The sequence below is a fragment of the Alternaria conjuncta genome (assembly GCF_024043145.1).
Source record: "Alternaria conjuncta strain BMP 0040 chromosome Unknown scaffold_38, whole genome shotgun sequence".
NCBI classification, from domain to species: domain Eukaryota; kingdom Fungi; phylum Ascomycota; class Dothideomycetes; order Pleosporales; family Pleosporaceae; genus Alternaria; species Alternaria conjuncta.
The window spans coordinates 118,264-134,419 of record NW_026250127.1 but is presented as its reverse complement, the minus strand read 5'-3'; the positions used below and the strand labels follow the sequence as shown (position 1 = coordinate 134,419).

The following is a 16,156-nucleotide window of genomic DNA, read 5'->3' as shown; positions in this document are numbered from 1 at the left end:
CGAGTGTGTTTGAGCAAGTTCCCCCATAATTCGCGGCGCGATTGCCGGCTTGCTTGCTCGGGCCAGACTGTCGTGAGACGGCATCTCGTTCCTACATATCATGGCTTCGCATCTGCAGTCGCAGGGTCTGGTCCGACGTCTACTATATCATTTTGACAGTCCTGTTCCGTGGTTCAGCCTCTGACATCTATCCATCCAAACTTCGCAGCCCAAGAACATCATCGCCATCATGCACGGAATGTCAGGAATGGCCGGAATGGCTCCCAACAGCACCTGCGTCACAGAGGTGTGCAATTCATATCTTGTCAATTCGATATCACGACTCACTGTGTTTAGATGCTGTGGAATTGGCGTGTCGAAGACGCCTGCTTCCTGTCCTCATCATGGCACGTGACCAACAACGGCATGATGGCCGCCAGTTGCATCGGCGCCGCTCTCCTAGTCGTCTGCCTCGAATTCCTGCGAAGAGTCAGCCATGAATACGATGCTCTGCTCCTCCGCCAATTCCAGCGCCAACTCAACGCACAACGGGCGGCTCTCGCTGCTGCGACACCCACCAACTGCTGCGACGGCCCCATCTCGACTCTCGGTCTCCAACACGCTACCTTCCGCGCCACGGCACTCCAACAACTTGTTCGCGCTTCTATTCATGGCTTGACTCTCGGTCTAGCGTACATCATCATGTTGCTGGTCATGCACTTCAACGGATACATCTTCATCTCCATCATACTGGGTGCTGTGTTGGGCAAGTTCTTGTGCGACTGGATGGTGGTCAGGATACCGTATGGTCAGGTCGATGAGAAGGACACTAGACGCTCTTCTATCGAAGCGGCAGGGCCGACTGGGTGCTGTGCGTAGAGGGGAGCATGAGCTGGTTGCGGCGAACTTTGACGATTAGATACCCTATGATTGCAATACTGCGAATGAATACTTATTTCTCCTTAATCTTTCTCTGAAGAGCGTGAGCAGCTGCTTCAATTTCGAAATGCCATGCTACATGTCCCAACAGCTCATCGGAATTCACAACTGCACGTACATCGCTCTTGCCGCGGAAATGTGTAGAGCGCACCTGCCAGTACATCAACTGCAGGGCAACCCCATACAACAAACTTGACCAATCGGAGACTCTCCGTATAGATGATCCACGTGTGTAATTCCGTGGGATGAAGCGCCCGCATTTCCGGATGACAGCCATGGTGGCAACCAAATACAAGGACTTCTCGGCCCTACTATTGATACCGCAATCAACTACCTCTGCAAGTCTCGCCCAGTGGTCTTTTTCGTTGAGCACCTTATGGATCCCGACCGCTGGGACCAGGTCACAGCTAGGAAGGGGTGGGGTTCTGTGGACCAAACCCCACAATAGTGTGGATAGAAGATCCAAGAGCGTTCTTTTGCGCAAGTTGTGGCTATGGGCCAAGTATCGATTGAGGGCTTGGTTCGGAGGTAGTGTCAAGGTAGCGAACGCCAGGTGGCGAGTGACAAGCTGTCACTTTACAGATGACGTCTTTCTTGAATGAAGAGGTTTCGCGCACATTATGGCCAAGTGTGGAGGGCGGTCGATGATCTGAACCGTCGATGCTGGCCAAGTCTTAGATAATCTGACTAGGTAGTGACGGTCCAACGAGCTGTTAGGCTGCTGAGACACGTATCGTTTTATAGCAATCTCTGAGGAGGCCGCACAAAGAGCGCTTCGTGAAGTGATGTTGTCGTGAGATGCATGTACTGTGCGTGGCCCTGAGCCCATCAAGGTAATTGCTCGAATTTCAGGGTTGTCTACCACCACATCTACGGAGAAACGAAACAACCTGTAGTCTAGCTTGTCTTGAATCAAATCACATTTGGGTCTTGACGTGATGTAGACTTCTACGTCATTTACTTCATCTTTCTCTGTGGGTAGGTGTTCACCTGTTCACTGGAAGGCGTCGAACAGCCGTACACGTCTGCCAACAACGGATCGTACTGAATTCTCAGCCTAAAAGTGCTCTGTTGAACAAAGTTACAGCTTTCGGTTGCTGCAGAAGTCGTCCGGCTTGTCCCGATTCGTGGCAAGCCCTTTTGATGCGTTTCGCCTTTTTGACCGAACATCACATATTCAGACATATGAACGCTGTAGACTTCGTCTCTATGGGAGCTTATAGCATTGTAGCTATTGCGAAGTTGATGCTCGCGTTACTAGAGTTCGTCTTGACGCATGAACGGGCGCCCTGAATCGTACGCAAGATTCGCTTTGCTTTGTCATACGACCGTGTAGCCCGGACTGACCCTCTCGGTATCGTCATCTGGAGCTGAAGCTCTTAGGCGCGCTCTTGGTCGTATCGATGATAGGTGAACGAAGACTCCCTCGGTGAATGAGGAGGTGAGCGCGCGGCCCTCTCTCACCTCGCAACTCACCCTCTGTCTTGGCGCAACCTTATAGCAGCAGAACAACTCCATTGTGATTTCGCTTCCTTACAAAGTTTCCAAAATCGACATGAACCCTCGACACGTGCAAGATCGTCACCTGCAAGACGATACGGTGACCGGCGTCAAGGCTCCGGGGTTGCTGGAGCATCGCGATCACGGCGAGAGATTGGCAAGAAGGTAAGTTGTCGCCCGAGGGATGGACAAGCTCATAGCGATGGCTAACCTGCTGCAGTATGCGCGATGGAGGAATCGGTATCATTAGACACGGGCTCGCATTCGAGGACATATTATGGTCAATCCACAAAACCTTGATGGAGAGCGAGTGCGAGGACCTCCAGTGGAACGAAGGGCTTGCCAGCGAATACTTCATCGGGTCTGAACATAGCTCCGAGGCAATCGACCTGTTCGTTGAGTGGCTATACACCCAGGAGTATCACGAGAAACAAGGCCTGGTACAAAACTTTGCTGTCCGGAGTCTGCGAACGGTTACCCTTCCAGACGGCAAACTCAAAGACCGGGACCTAATGGATTGGCCCATCAAGGCAGCTTTCGCATGCTGGGAACTTGGCGCCAGCTTACGCGCGAAGAACTTCCAGAACTACGCCATGAAGCGTCTCTTCGAAGCCTTCTCTCGACCCATCTCGCGACTACTCACATCGCAGTTACTTCAACACACGTACTTCTTTTGCAACAACTTTCGCGGGGCTTCTTGGCAGCTACAACACCTGATCCAAGATATCGTCCTTCGCAACTGGAGTGACGAGACCGTCGTTAATCACAGGGGCGACTGGTATGGCATCATCAACAGTTGCCACGCCTTCGGCGATACTTTCCATAAGGCGAAGCATCAGGACGTGGTCAAGAGGCGTGAGAAGAAGCTGAGTCTGACAGACTACCTTATTCACTAGGGCGCCAGATGTGAAGATCCAGGTGAAGGAAGGAATCGAGGAAAGTCGGCGGAACGTAGGGCGCACTCGATCAGATTGGAGTGACTTAGTGAGAGCTAGCTCTCGAGCAGTTTCTACGAGGTTAGCAAACTCAGTATAAGCTTGATTACCTAGGTAGAGCTCCTGGTGTAGGAACTCAGAAACCAAGTGTATCTAGGTATCGATGCCAGCATTAGATTTCAACAGCATGCGCAACAGATGGGCTATACGCGAAACATGCTGTGTCGTGTGCAGGTCGACGTAGGCATGTACGCAACGTGATGCAGCTGACAGGTACGCGACGCGCGCATGTCCGATTGTCGGCCGCTGACATGACTCGTGTACATCGAATTCGCAGTCGTGCCCGCCCACAACTGACGACGCCATCGTTCCTCCTCTTTCTACTTCCCGGCATCACACGGAAAGCATCACGTTCGGTTTCCAGGCTGGCGGATGGGTGGATCTGCACTCAAGAAAGCCTTTCCTGCTGTCGGGACCCGAGGATGAAGGATTAGCCGCCGTTAGCACGTCTTTCGCACGAGCACCCCAACCGTCGACCCCACCTACGCCAACCTGCCAGACCCTTGATTCCGTTCATAGCAACAGCGACGATGAGATGCGATTGGACGCAGGCGACTGTAGGAACGGTATGCCTGCGCAGAAAAGCTTCTCGAACTCATTTGACCGGTTTGTACCTTCCCTCCCGCTCCTGCTACCCACTTCCATTCTTTCCAATCTATAAGGCCGCCACCACGGTACGAGCAACAGAGCAAATTCTGCAGAAACCCCGAGCCAGCTCCACCACATGCCCGGCGGCTATCGAGTATTGGGAGCACCATCGGCAGGTCCGTAGTCGCAGACTAAGTAGCATCATCTCCCTCGGTACCCCCGCTTTACGAAGGCATGACGGAGCAGAGGGCAAGCAGTGGAGTGGTACAGGCAGGCGTCGTGGCTTGCGGGTTTTGATCAGATAATGATTAGATCGAAAATTTTCATCTGATAACCCACGCGTCACGCCACCGCGCGCTGCTATTGGCCCGAGATGCCGGCTGATTATCGAGATAAGATTTTGGAGGCTGTCTGGGCCGTGCTTGGGAAGGCTTAATTCCGGGGACCCAACTGCATTCAGGAAAGTCAAGCTTCGGTGCATGATGCTAACAGGGAGCGAGCGCGTGATATTCACCACTATTTCCTTGTTCATGGTGAACGTGAACGGAATTCCCCACCCAGCGACGAGGAGCCGGTAACCGGGCGCGTCTCGGAAAGGTCCTGCGGTGGAACTGCGTGGATCAGTGTTTTCGGTATATGAACCTGAGGTTCGCGCGGTACCTTGTCTTATCAATCTCTTCGTCTCGTCTTCATCACAGCCTCTCTTTTGGTGTGCTTCTACACCTATCGCCAAGATGGGTTTCACTTTCAAGGGATTGACTACCAGTGCATTGGTCTCTGGCAACACCAAGAATGCCGATGCCAACGAGAAAGACATTGCCGACGTGCCTGCTTCTTACCAGGGCCACACCAGCATGGATGCTGCTCGTCCTGACGAGAAGGTCGGCAGCCCAAGGGAGTCGGCCAGGAGTCGAGAGTCGGATGAGGAGCTGAACAAGGTCGATACCACTGCGGAGGTAGGTGTTCAGCATGTGCAAGCTGCCTCGCTCCTGTGGAAGAAGCGAGACCTGATCCTCGCGTACATTGCGTAAGTCACTTCTTCCACACTGCTCTAGGACTACACTAACGACAACAGCATGTGGTTCATCCAATTCTTCACTGCCTACGCATCCAGCACCTCAAGCACCCTCGCGCCCTACGTCACCAGTGACTTCCAGCTGCACTCCTTGACCGCCCTGACCAGCGTCATCTCCTCCATCGTCGGCGGTATCTGGAAGCTCCCATATGCCAAGATCCTCAACATCTGGGGCCGACCTTTCGGTCTCGGCCTGGGTGTAGCCATCTATGTCCTCGGCCTCATCCTTATGGCGAGCTGCAACAACGTCAAGGCCTACTGCGCGGCACAGACCTTCTTCTACGTTGGCTCCAACAGTATCGACTTCTTCATCACGGTCTTCATTGCCGATACTTCCAAATTGAGGAACCGAGCGCTGTTCATCGGGTACGCGTCCTCTCCATGGCTCATCACCACCTGGATCTACGGATACGGTATCAACAGCATCACTACTCCTGGCGGCATCGGCTGGCGATGGACTTTCGGTATCTTTGCCATTATTGCGCCTATTGTCACCTCACCGCTCATGCTTCTGTTCATCATCTACGAGGGCAAGGCAAAGAAAGAAGGCCTCATCACGCCCCGCCCCAGCCGCGGTAACTTCGCTCAAACGCTCAAGTACTACCTCCGCGAGTTCGATGCCGTAGGCCTTCTGCTCCTCGCCGCTGGACTATCCCTCTTCCTCCTCGCCTTCAACATCTACTCCTACCAAGCCAAGCAATGGGCGTCACCCCTAATCATCTGCTTCCTCGTATTCGGCGCCCTCCTCGTCGTCGCATTCGGTCTGTGGGAGAAGTACGGCGCACCCGTCACCTTCATCCCATGGCCGCTGCTCAAGAACCGAACTGTCATCTTCACCTACACCATGGCCGGTTCTTTGTACATCGGCTGGTACTGCTGGGACTCGTACTTCTACTCGCTTCTTGTCGTCTTGTTCGACCAGAGCCCTGTACACGCTACTTGGATCGCCAACATCTACACCATGGGCAGCTGCTTCTGCTCCATCGTTTACGGACTTGTGCTAAGATACTACGGGAAGCTCAAGATCTACTCTTTGTTCTTGGGTGTGCCGCTGACTATGCTCGGTGTTGGTCTCATGATCAAGTTCCGCCAGCCTGACGAGAACATTGGTTATATTGTCATGTGCATGATCTTCATCGCCTTCGGTGGTGGTATTTTGGTCATCTCTGAGCAGACCACTCTGATGGCTGTGTCTAAGCAGCAAGACTTCCCTGCGCTTCTTGCCGTCGAGTCTATGATCATCTCCATTGGAAGCGCTATCGGATCCACTGTTGCGGGCGCCATCTGGACTGGTGTCTTCCCTGCTCGTCTTATGGCCAACCTGCCTGAGAGCGCCATGGACAACTTTGCTGCCATCTACGGCGACTTCAACGTTCAGGACAGCTACCCTGTCGGCAGCCCGACTCGCGATGCCATCAACCTCAGCTACGGTCAGACACAGAGGTACATGCTCATCTCGGCTGTCTGCGTCTACTGCATCACGCTTTTCAGTGTTGGCTTCTGGCAGAATGTCGATGTCAGGACCATGAAGCAGAGGACTATTGGTCTTTTGTAGATTCGCTGTTGTTTTCGATATTGTTTCGCATGCAGTGCAGTTGCGGCGTCTTGTTCTGTTGATAGTTGGTGCATCTACTGGCACAAAGCTTGGGAACACCAGTATCTCTTGCATGTCATGATGATAATGGCTTCATAGTAATGAAAGAGTAATGTTCAAATTCCGTCCAAGACTTGTAATGAACACCATGTACGCCGTGTGTATATGCTTGTTGTATGCTTCCGCAACTCCTTAGCTCGTCTGTTGAATATCTAAACAATGATGCTTGTGATACAAGCTCCAAGAATGAAATGTAGGGTATGACGCTAGAAGATCACGCAAACGATTTACAAAAAGAAAGCCACACTCAAAGCCAACCCAGACATATAGCCAAGAGTAGCAGTCAGCGAGCTGGCAGCACCCGTAGCGCTAGCCGCTGCAACCTTCGTCGCATCGTCAGTTGTCGTCGCAACAGGTGAAAGGGTAGCGGATCCAGATGGTGTGGCGGCAGGCTTCGCAGGCACACTTGTCGAAGAGGAAGACTGGCTGATTACGGGCTTGCTGGGTTTCGCACTCACATCACCACCTGATTTGGCCATGCCGGATACCCACTTGATCACCTCTTCGTTGTGCATGAAGAAATAGTTCAGGTGCTCGTTTGTGTCTGGGGGCGAGGATCCAACGGCGCAGATAGGGTCGCCGTAGTGGCAGTAGTCGAGGAGGACGTCGGCGTAGGCGTTTAGTCCTTTGAGATGTTCGGGGCTGCGCGCACTGGTTCCGTCGTAGTCTACGCCGCGGCCGACGGTGAAGTTTTGGTCACGGGAACGGACGACCGCGCCAAATGTTACTGCTGCGACGACTGGAGCGGAGAAGTCAGTAAAGGAGTGTAGAGCGTGACTTCTCTACACGTGCGTACGTACCATTGGAACCAATTGAAGCATCCAGAGCTGGGTTCATGTCTTGCTCACATGCAAAGACTGGACCTCCTCCTCCACCGAGCATGTCCTGTGCCACCGATGCACCCTGCGAGAAACCCAATACGATCAACTTGCTGTCTGGGCACTTTTCGCTGTACGCCTTCATCTGCTCCTGTCCGTTCTTCGCACCCTTGCTTGCTGATTCACACCACGCGGTCGCTCCCCATGCTGAGCTCTTTGCAGGATACTCGACATCCTCGTAACCGCATTCTGATGATCCTCCAATCGCTGCGCAGATCTCCGAGGTAAGGTTACCTAGGCGGCCAGGGTAGGGTTCGTCGGAGCCTCGTGCGACAAAAACGTGGAAAGGTTTGCAGTCGTCCGCGTGGTAGGCGAGAATTTCCGTCGAATTGCAGTATATGCCTGGCGAAGGCGCGTCGCAGCGTTCTTGAGCGAGCACGAGGCTGGCGCAGACGGTAATGGCGAGGAGGGGAAGTTGTGAGACCCTCATATTAGCGTAATTACAAAGTTCGGTATAACGAGTGACTAATGTAGGTAGCCGCGAAAAGAAAGGTAAACTGAGCGTCCTGTCCCCAAGAACGCGTGATTAGTAGTAAGCAGTGAGAAAACCCCGAAAGCAGCTTCGACAAAGGCAGGGCAGCGGGAGATATACACGACACCAAGCGGGCACCTGGGGCAGCCCTGAGAAACCTGATACTACGAGGATCAAGAAGTCCCAGGCGATCGGCGCCCATGATGTGAGGGCACGGCCCCCACAGATGGCATGCATGGGCTACAGCCTGCTTTGGCATGTTTGCCTTGGGGCTATCAATGCTATTCGACAGAAAGACTGCGTTTCGACAGAAAACGTCGATTCCGCCCCGTCGGCTAGCCGCAAGCGGCAAGATCCCACGCGCCAACTCGGATTTCGGCATCCGGCCAAGCCGCCCTGTGCCACAGAAGCCACATCAAGCCGCCTGTCTGCAGGAACAAATCTCGCCCAAATCCTTGGGGCTTGCGCGTCCCGTCATCGAGGCGTCAAAAGGGGGGATTGGTATCGGGGGTTCTGTGGGTGTTGTGCTGGATTACTATTCAAGGCGCCGTCGCGATGTATGTAAGCAGCGCTATCCTGTTGTTGCCGTCAGCCTCAGACTACTGCCTTTCTTCAGTGAACGCCACACTTGACGTGCAACACCGAGTTCGAAAGACTGGACGTGCGATCGATCCGTACCGCAATACGATGCAAACGCCGGACGCCTGACTGCCCATGGAGTAGGATTCGGTCGAGACTTCTGGTGCCTGAGTCGTGGGCACTATTTTCATTTTGGGGTCCCCACTTGCATTAGTCTGGCTTCTTCTGCATCCTTCATGGCTGCATCTTCACCTCAGTGTGTTGTTTTAGAGGCCCCTGGGCGTCTGGAACAGTTTGAGTGCCGCTGCTTCCGTATCCGTGGACTTGAAGACGCGCGGCAGGTGAGCAAGGGGTTGTCGTCTGGAATCTCTCTTCCCTCTGCCTCCGTCTTTCTGGCGTTGAGATACACCATATTTACCTCTTCTTCCGAGGCTGTCGTGGGGCGATGGAATGAGATGGGGGCAAGAGGGCATTACACGGTGTAGAAACGTGGCGGAGAGTCAATGGCGGCTTCCGCTTCGACATAAACGGCAAGTGCAGTCCGCTACGTCCTTGCCTCGACGTCTGCTGTATCGAAAAACTCAGCTCTATCCTTTTCTACAAGTACCCTCAACTCAACCCAAGGTTTTCAATTTCTTTCACTCCTTACAAAAGTGCCCACACCTCTCTTCCTCCCCTTCACCATCCCATCTTCGCACGTGGCCTTTTGCTTCATTTCTATATGAAACTCGCTCCGCATGCTCTCATATTGTTAGTGTTTTTTACCGTAGGGTGCGTAGTCGTTAAGTCGAGGCGTCTCAGGGTCGACATGTCACTGCACCTCCATGAGTGTGGTGTGAAATGCCCTTGTGGAGACGACCTCCATGTCAGTCCCACACTGTCTTGAACACCTTATCCGCATGCACTGTCTACCAACACTTCTACTCACTCCGAATTCACGATGGCGGAGCATTGTAGTCCGCATGGTCTTTCCTTTGCCGGTGGGACTGTCACAAGGTGTCAATTCCGCCACAGTGAATGCTCGCGCGCAATAACGTCCATTCCGAATCACAAGACCCGTTTCCCAGCCTTCTTAACCCTTTGCTTCTCCAATTTCCCTGCCTGTCTGACGTAAATGGTTCTTTCCGCCGTGGTGACTGGCGTTCCATAGCGTGTCTGCCTATCATTCCGTCAGAATTTTCCCCATTCACTAGTATTCACTTCTATTCACGACGCCAAGAACCCTACATCGGCTAAGCGCGATTTCATTAGCGTATACCAACCTGGCTGCCTTCCTCCCCTCTAACCAACGTTTGTTCCTTTCGATATCAACTCTTTCCAGTACGAACTGTCTCTGCTGTACATCGACTTCACATCTTGATCGACATCTCCATGATCTAGACAGCCTAGCAGTCACCCAATCGTCTAGGAACTTTATCCCAATCACTTCCGCCTACTTCACTCAGCACATACACCCCCACCAACTTCGCTGCCATGGCTTCCATCCGCGAGACCATCCGGAACGGCGCAAGCTACCTGGTAGGCGTCATTAGAGAGAAGGCGCAGATTCAGTACGAAGAGGTATACCTGAAGCTCGAAACCCATGCTCGCGTATTCAAGGTTTGTATATCCCATCGGATGGCGTCCAGACTACGACTAACCATGGATATAGCGATCTTTCCAGAAGCCAACCCCCTATATCGTCGCAGCAGGACTCAACAACGTCCGCGACAGCTCTGCGCGTACAGAACTCCGGCCGCGGGTCAAGGTCAGAAAATCTGCTGTCAAGACTAAAAACAACCCGACTGACTCCCCGAAGAAGCAGCAGACCTACCACACCGTCGCCACAGGCCGCATTGCGAAACCCAAGCGAGAACCCCATCCCCGTGAACTGGACCCTAAATGGTACGACATGGCCATGAAGCGGAAGTCCGCAGAAGAGTTCTACGAGCGCGAAATGCGTCTCCGAGAGAACGAGCGAAGGGAGTTGGCGGAGCGCAAGCGAAGTCAACAACAAAAGCGTCATGTTCCGTACAAGCGAACCTCAATGGAACGCACAACCGGTATCAAGGACAAGCGTCCCCGGTGGACGTCGCAGCCAGCATTCCCGCCGCCAAAAGCTTTCAGCAACTTACAACACCCCGCCGAGTTCTACGAGAACCAGACCTCCGAGGAGCGTAGGGTGTATGTGCGTGAGAAGCTGACCAACATCCTCGGTGAGGAAAAGATGAAAGAGCCCATCCTTCCTTCCGGTCACAACCCCATGGAACCTGTGATCGCCGAGCACAACCAGCGCATGGCCACAATCAGCCTTCTCAGTCAGTTCGAAGATCACAAGGTGGATGTACAGCGCCAGCACGACGAGCAGATTCGCCTGGCTCGTGAAGAGGAAGTCAATCGACTCAAAACACAGATTCTCCTTGGTCACTACAAGGACGTCTACAAGGGCCGCATCAATGTACTAGCATGGCACACTGGCCACATGCTCGAAGGCATCGACCGACTGGAACATCTGCTCCAAACCGGAGAACAGTGGGAGGTGGCCAGGGTCGTGCAAGTTCTGACCCACCAAGTCTTTGAACCCGTCAAGCGCGTGCTTGAAGAGTTTGACGCTGACATTCCCCTGGATCCGGATGGCGCCCAGAAGCTCAAGGAAGCCTGGCCCATGGCTCGTCTACAGGCACTCTATGATTTCCTACTGGGCAGGTCCAACAACCTGGATTTACAGACTATGCGCATGGCTCAGTGCGTTGAGGAGATCCTTCGTCGTCTTAACAACCCGACGGTATTCGTTGATCCTCTTGCGCCCAAGCCGCAACCGTTCAGCGACCTCTATCAGAGCTCTAGCTCTACAAAAGCCAACACGATGGCGAACGCTACATCTCAGACCGCCTCTTCCCTCCCTGGCGCAGTCCCACCTCCCGCAGGAGGATGGTCCTTCCGTGGCCGAGCCTCCACTTCCGGCCTCGACCCCGACGCCCCCCAATCCACGCTCGCCAACGCCACCACCTCCGCACCACCCGGAAGCGGCATCTCCAAACTCTACGCCGCAACCGCCTCGAACGCCGCCTCCAAAGCCACCAACCCCCCAATCCCATCCATAACCATCGAGCCCGGCGACAGCGCCGCCCGCACCTCGGTCCTCCAGTACATCAGCACTGACAACATGGTCCTCCAAGCCGAGATGGAAGACATGTTCCGGCACGCCGAGCCCAAGAACAGTCACCGCCGCGCCGTCACCGAGTGCATCAAGGGCCTTGTTGATGCTGCGAACGGTGAGGATAAGGTGCTGGGGACGATGGATGCGTCGTATTATCGCGCGCAGATTGAGGAGTGTGTGAGGAGGATTGATGGGCTGGCGAAGAGGTATAGGGAGGTTAAGGAGACGAAGGCGCTTAGGAAACTTTGTGGGCTGGCGTTGAAGATTTGGGCGATGCATGGGTGATTGGTGTTGGCGAGAGATGAAGAAAGTTGTCTCTTTGCTGGATGCCGTTTCTGAACTGCAGTCTGATCTCTTTCGCTATCATGAGAAACGTGGGAGGGTGACGGAAAGGGCCAGAAGTGCTCTTCCTCACGAAGTCATGACTTCACGACACTACGGCTTACGAAGCTACGACTTCCATATCTGCCTTTTTCTCATCACTGCATACCGGAGGTATCCAGTCATGCATTTTCAGCACGCAAGCAAGTTTTGCCTTTCTTGATTCTTTGATAGTTCTCTTTCTTGATCACATTGTTCCTTTATCTTTCAAGACCTACCGCGGTCCAGAAGCGGATAATTCATACGTCAAATACGGCTACGAGCGACGCAGGGGACGACGCCACTGTCAGGTGTGAGGTCGCAAAGCCGTGAGGACGTCTCAGCTCGCTGCCATTCCAGAGTCCATAGCAATAATAGTTAATATTACTCAAGTTCAAATTAGTCTGGGTGCCGAGAAATCTGATTGAGAGATATTGGACTGTGACCGATGTCGAGTGGTTTTGTGAACATGAAAGTAGATATGCGCAATAGAAACAGGCCTCAGGATAGTGCGATCACATGTCAGAAGCTGGGCGTGTCCATACCAGACCTTTCGCTTCGAAATAGCATTCTGCGAAACTTCAAACTAAGCAGGATTACTTCGTGTAGCTTGAGACTCGTTGCTTCAATGCAAATTTCTTTGACGACGTCTGTGATGGATGGAGGAATGAAAGTGATGCCGTTGGCTGCACAAGTATGGAAGCTGGAGACGCGCTAGCAGCCCGGATCCCGGTCGCGTTCCGAAGTAGCTTGAGGGAGCGCCATCCTTCTTCCAACAACTCCATCGCGCCATGAACAGCCAGCCTTCGCCTATGGAACACATGGACGTCGAACGGAGGTCGTCGTCGCCCAAGCGTAAAAAGGTCCGTCAAAAGTACGCGCCCAAAGCATGTAAGTCGCGACACTCGCTCTGATTCGGCGCATCTCGAGCTTCCTATGCGGCATTCCGATGGTTCCGTAGTGGTTCGACGCAGCTCGCGCGACAGGACGACGAGGCTATGCCATCAGCCGGCTGACAGATTGTGCAGGTGTATCATGCAGGCGATCCAAGCTCAAAGTATGTACGCTCTTTTGTACAATGGCTGCCTTAGCCACTTCTCTCGCGACTGCATCGCGACTTCCTCATGCGACAGCGTCGCTTCCTCGTCTGCGAACTATCCCAGCAACGACAATGAGAGTCAACAACTGACGTCAACAGTGTTCCGGCGAAAACCCATGCCAACGGTGCATGGACAACGGCAAGCGATGCTTCTTCTCTGAAGACCAGACGGCCGCCGAAGCCCTGCAGAACCTCAGTCGACCCACGCCTGCCCTCCATACACAAGCCTCGACCACCAGCGGCAACGGCAACGGCCACAACATACCACGAAGGAGCTTAATGCCGTCGGAAAACGGTACCGAGCGAAGGGCGAGCGATGCCAGCACACGCGGCATGACCATGGAAGCGCGCATGGCCCGAATTGAGGCTATGATGGAAGCTCTCATGCGCGACCGAGGCCTGACCATGACACCAATGGGCAGTGTGGAGCGTGACGAGAACGGCAGCGATGCCTTCAGAGGTGACGCTGCGTTGTCTGTCCCGCCGCTGGATCCCATCAACCCAGCACTCGCCTTCATGGGACAGCCCTCGCTCTTCTCGCAAGAGTCGGCAGACCCAGCAATACCCGTCCCTCCAGTCTCTGGCTCCCCTATCAACGGCGACCCATCGCACCTCGTACAAGTCGGCAACAGGAAGCTACCCTTTCCTAGTCCCGCCGATTACCAACAGTACCTAGCCTCCTTCTTCACCGACATTCACCTGTCTCATCCGTGCATAGATGAACCCGAGTTCCGCAACCGCAGCCAACACATGCTAGCAAGCACCACCATACCATCAGAAGATAGCGAGTTTCTCGCGCTGAACTACACCATCTTCGCATGCTGCGACGTACTCCTCAATGTCGCACCCATCGACACTGGCAAGCCTAAGGGGTGGCGCTGGCTTGAAATGGCTGACGAGCTCGTCGACAAGAGGTCGCTACTAAGCGGAAGCGGCGATCTGACGCTGATACAGTGCGTTCTATTCCAGGTACGTGCCTAAAAGCTCCGAACTTGATGCGCATAGACTGATAGTTGTAGGCCCTCTACTACCAATACGCAGACATGCCCGGTCCAGCTTACAACACCATCGGCGCCGCTGCAACACTCGCTCTACAATCTTCCCTACATCAGCAGTCCACGTGGACAAATATAACGACGGTTCAAGCCTATGAGCGCATCTGCACCTTCTGGAACATCTTCGTCCAAGACCGATTCATCTCGTGGACTTGTGGAAGACCATATAGAATCCACGAAACCGATATCCAAGTCGAGGCGCCTGTGGACCTGTCACAAAGGGTAAGTAAAGCCCACACCTCCTATCCTTCGTCCCCCTGAACAGGTCTGGAGACTACGTCAAGATGGAACATGCAAAGTGGGTGTCTTGACGTCGATGTCGCTTCCAGGGTGTTCCTTTCTTTCTAAATTAACGTGTCCTCCTCCTGCTACCTCACGCTCACGTTCTATAGGCAAACCTCTACAAACCCGATGATATTGATGACCCCAGGCCTTTCATCGATCACTACATTCACTACGTCATACTCTGGGCGCGTTACGCCAGCAACGCTGTGGACGGTCGCAGTCTGGATAGCACAACCCAGGACATCATTGACCGGCAGATCTCCCACTACCTCGATCACGACTTACCAGTACTGGGGATGCCATCATACGCTCAGCGGGATGAGGGAGGTGTACCACTGCTGACCATGTTCATCAAGCAGAAGAAGACGGACTTCGTTCTTTGGGGGTTACGTTCCGTCATAATCTCCCTGCAATACGACGACAATCATGCCGAACACCTCAGCCAGCTTGCCTGTTCCACCCTCACAAAAATGACCTTCTTTACACAGGAGGCTCGTCAGTCATTCAGCCTCCGGCATCGCATGACATCGGCCCTGTCGAATGCACTTCTGGTATTTTGCTCTCTTCTCGTCCGCCACTTTGCTGGAAGTACACATGCCCACACCGAGGCCCACATCGAGGCTTTCCACCGCGCTAAGGGCATGCTACATGACTTGGCCTATAGTCAGCCGTATGCGAAACGCGTCTTGTCCGACTTCGAGAGCATTGTGCGTGTGGTGGAGGATTGCCTAGATGGAAAAGATGCTCCAGAGAATGTCGCGGAGCTGTTTCCTTACCAGTCTTCGAGCGCTGACATTCGTGGCGTATTGTGGTTGTAGTGCACGAGAACTTAGGGGGCAAGTGGCGTTTTTATGGTTTCGAATGTATTTTACTCTGTGTACCAACGGCCTGCATAGATACCCATTGCCCTCGTACGGGCTAGGAGACGGCGTTCAGGTCAATTTACTTTCATCATCTCACATGTTGCTCACATCTCAGTGCCATTAGCCACTCACATTATCGTTGTCCGTTGGTGACTGGAGAGCAAAGACGACAGTTGCTGCATACAACGGTAATATGCTCTGACAACACGCTCGTCAAAAGACAACGAGCAGCTCTTTGGTGTAGTATAGAAGACACATCTGACGAATTCCAAAGCGCGGTAGTCTCCAAACAACAAAAAGGCCATGGCGTGCGGTGCTCATCTTCTGCTCCCAAGTGCGAATTGGTGAGCTACTTCACCGCGTTGACGACTACAGCTAAGCGCATCCTCATTACGAAGGTCGAGAGAAGAAGCACTGGATCGGTGAAGCTGGAAGGAAATACATGCAAGGCTCATGAGCATGGAGAAGGTGTATAAGGGAGATTAATCCCTGCGAGAATGTGACTTGGATGGTCTGAGTAGCACACGCAGAGGTGCTAGCTTGTTGTGCAAAGATTCGAGTGCGCCTACCCGGTCGATCACGTGCTGCTGGAGCCTGGAGAAATCGAAACAATAACAAACGAGAGCTAGTGTCACGCTTTTCATTTTCTCAGTCGTACCGAGACTCTCCCACTTACGGATCGTACCCACATTGCGA

At 53.5% G+C, this 16,156-nt stretch overlaps 6 protein-coding genes across 6 annotated transcripts; 5 read left to right on the top strand and 1 right to left on the bottom strand.

Moving 5' to 3' along the window:
- Positions 1 to 229: 229 nt before the first annotated feature.
- Positions 230 to 858, top strand: J4E85_011629 (uncharacterized protein; the record flags this gene model as incomplete). The annotated part of the gene is made up of 2 exons (XM_051475830.1): positions 230 to 286; positions 337 to 858. 2 exons carry the CDS (start codon positions 230 to 232, stop codon positions 856 to 858), a joined length of 579 nt encoding a protein of 192 aa, XP_051320401.1.
- Positions 859 to 2,473: 1,615 nt separating this feature from the next.
- Positions 2,474 to 3,314, top strand: J4E85_011628 (uncharacterized protein; the record flags this gene model as incomplete). The annotated part of the gene is made up of 2 exons (XM_051475829.1): positions 2,474 to 2,583; positions 2,639 to 3,314. 2 exons carry the CDS (start codon positions 2,474 to 2,476, stop codon positions 3,312 to 3,314), a joined length of 786 nt encoding a protein of 261 aa, XP_051320400.1.
- Positions 3,315 to 4,735: 1,421 nt separating this feature from the next.
- On the top strand, positions 4,736 to 6,631 carry J4E85_011627 (uncharacterized protein; the record flags this gene model as incomplete). Its single annotated transcript, XM_051475828.1, has 2 exons — positions 4,736 to 5,028; positions 5,077 to 6,631. 2 exons carry the CDS (start codon positions 4,736 to 4,738, stop codon positions 6,629 to 6,631), a joined length of 1,848 nt encoding a protein of 615 aa, XP_051320399.1.
- A 326-nt stretch (positions 6,632 to 6,957) lies between these two features.
- J4E85_011626 (uncharacterized protein) lies at positions 6,958 to 8,038 on the bottom strand (the record flags this gene model as incomplete). Its single annotated transcript, XM_051475827.1, has 2 exons — positions 6,958 to 7,469; positions 7,531 to 8,038. 2 exons carry the CDS (start codon positions 8,036 to 8,038, stop codon positions 6,958 to 6,960), a joined length of 1,020 nt encoding a protein of 339 aa, XP_051320398.1.
- A 2,094-nt stretch (positions 8,039 to 10,132) lies between these two features.
- J4E85_011625 (uncharacterized protein) lies at positions 10,133 to 12,083 on the top strand (the record flags this gene model as incomplete). Its single annotated transcript, XM_051475826.1, has 2 exons — positions 10,133 to 10,258; positions 10,311 to 12,083. The coding sequence occupies 2 exons, from the start codon at positions 10,133 to 10,135 to the stop codon at positions 12,081 to 12,083; spliced, it is 1,899 nt and encodes a 632-aa protein (XP_051320397.1).
- An 866-nt stretch (positions 12,084 to 12,949) lies between these two features.
- On the top strand, positions 12,950 to 15,415 carry J4E85_011624 (uncharacterized protein; the record flags this gene model as incomplete). The annotated part of the gene is made up of 5 exons (XM_051475825.1): positions 12,950 to 13,049; positions 13,187 to 13,215; positions 13,357 to 14,226; positions 14,277 to 14,534; positions 14,705 to 15,415. The coding sequence occupies 5 exons, from the start codon at positions 12,950 to 12,952 to the stop codon at positions 15,413 to 15,415; spliced, it is 1,968 nt and encodes a 655-aa protein (XP_051320396.1).
- Positions 15,416 to 16,156: the final 741 nt, after the last annotated feature.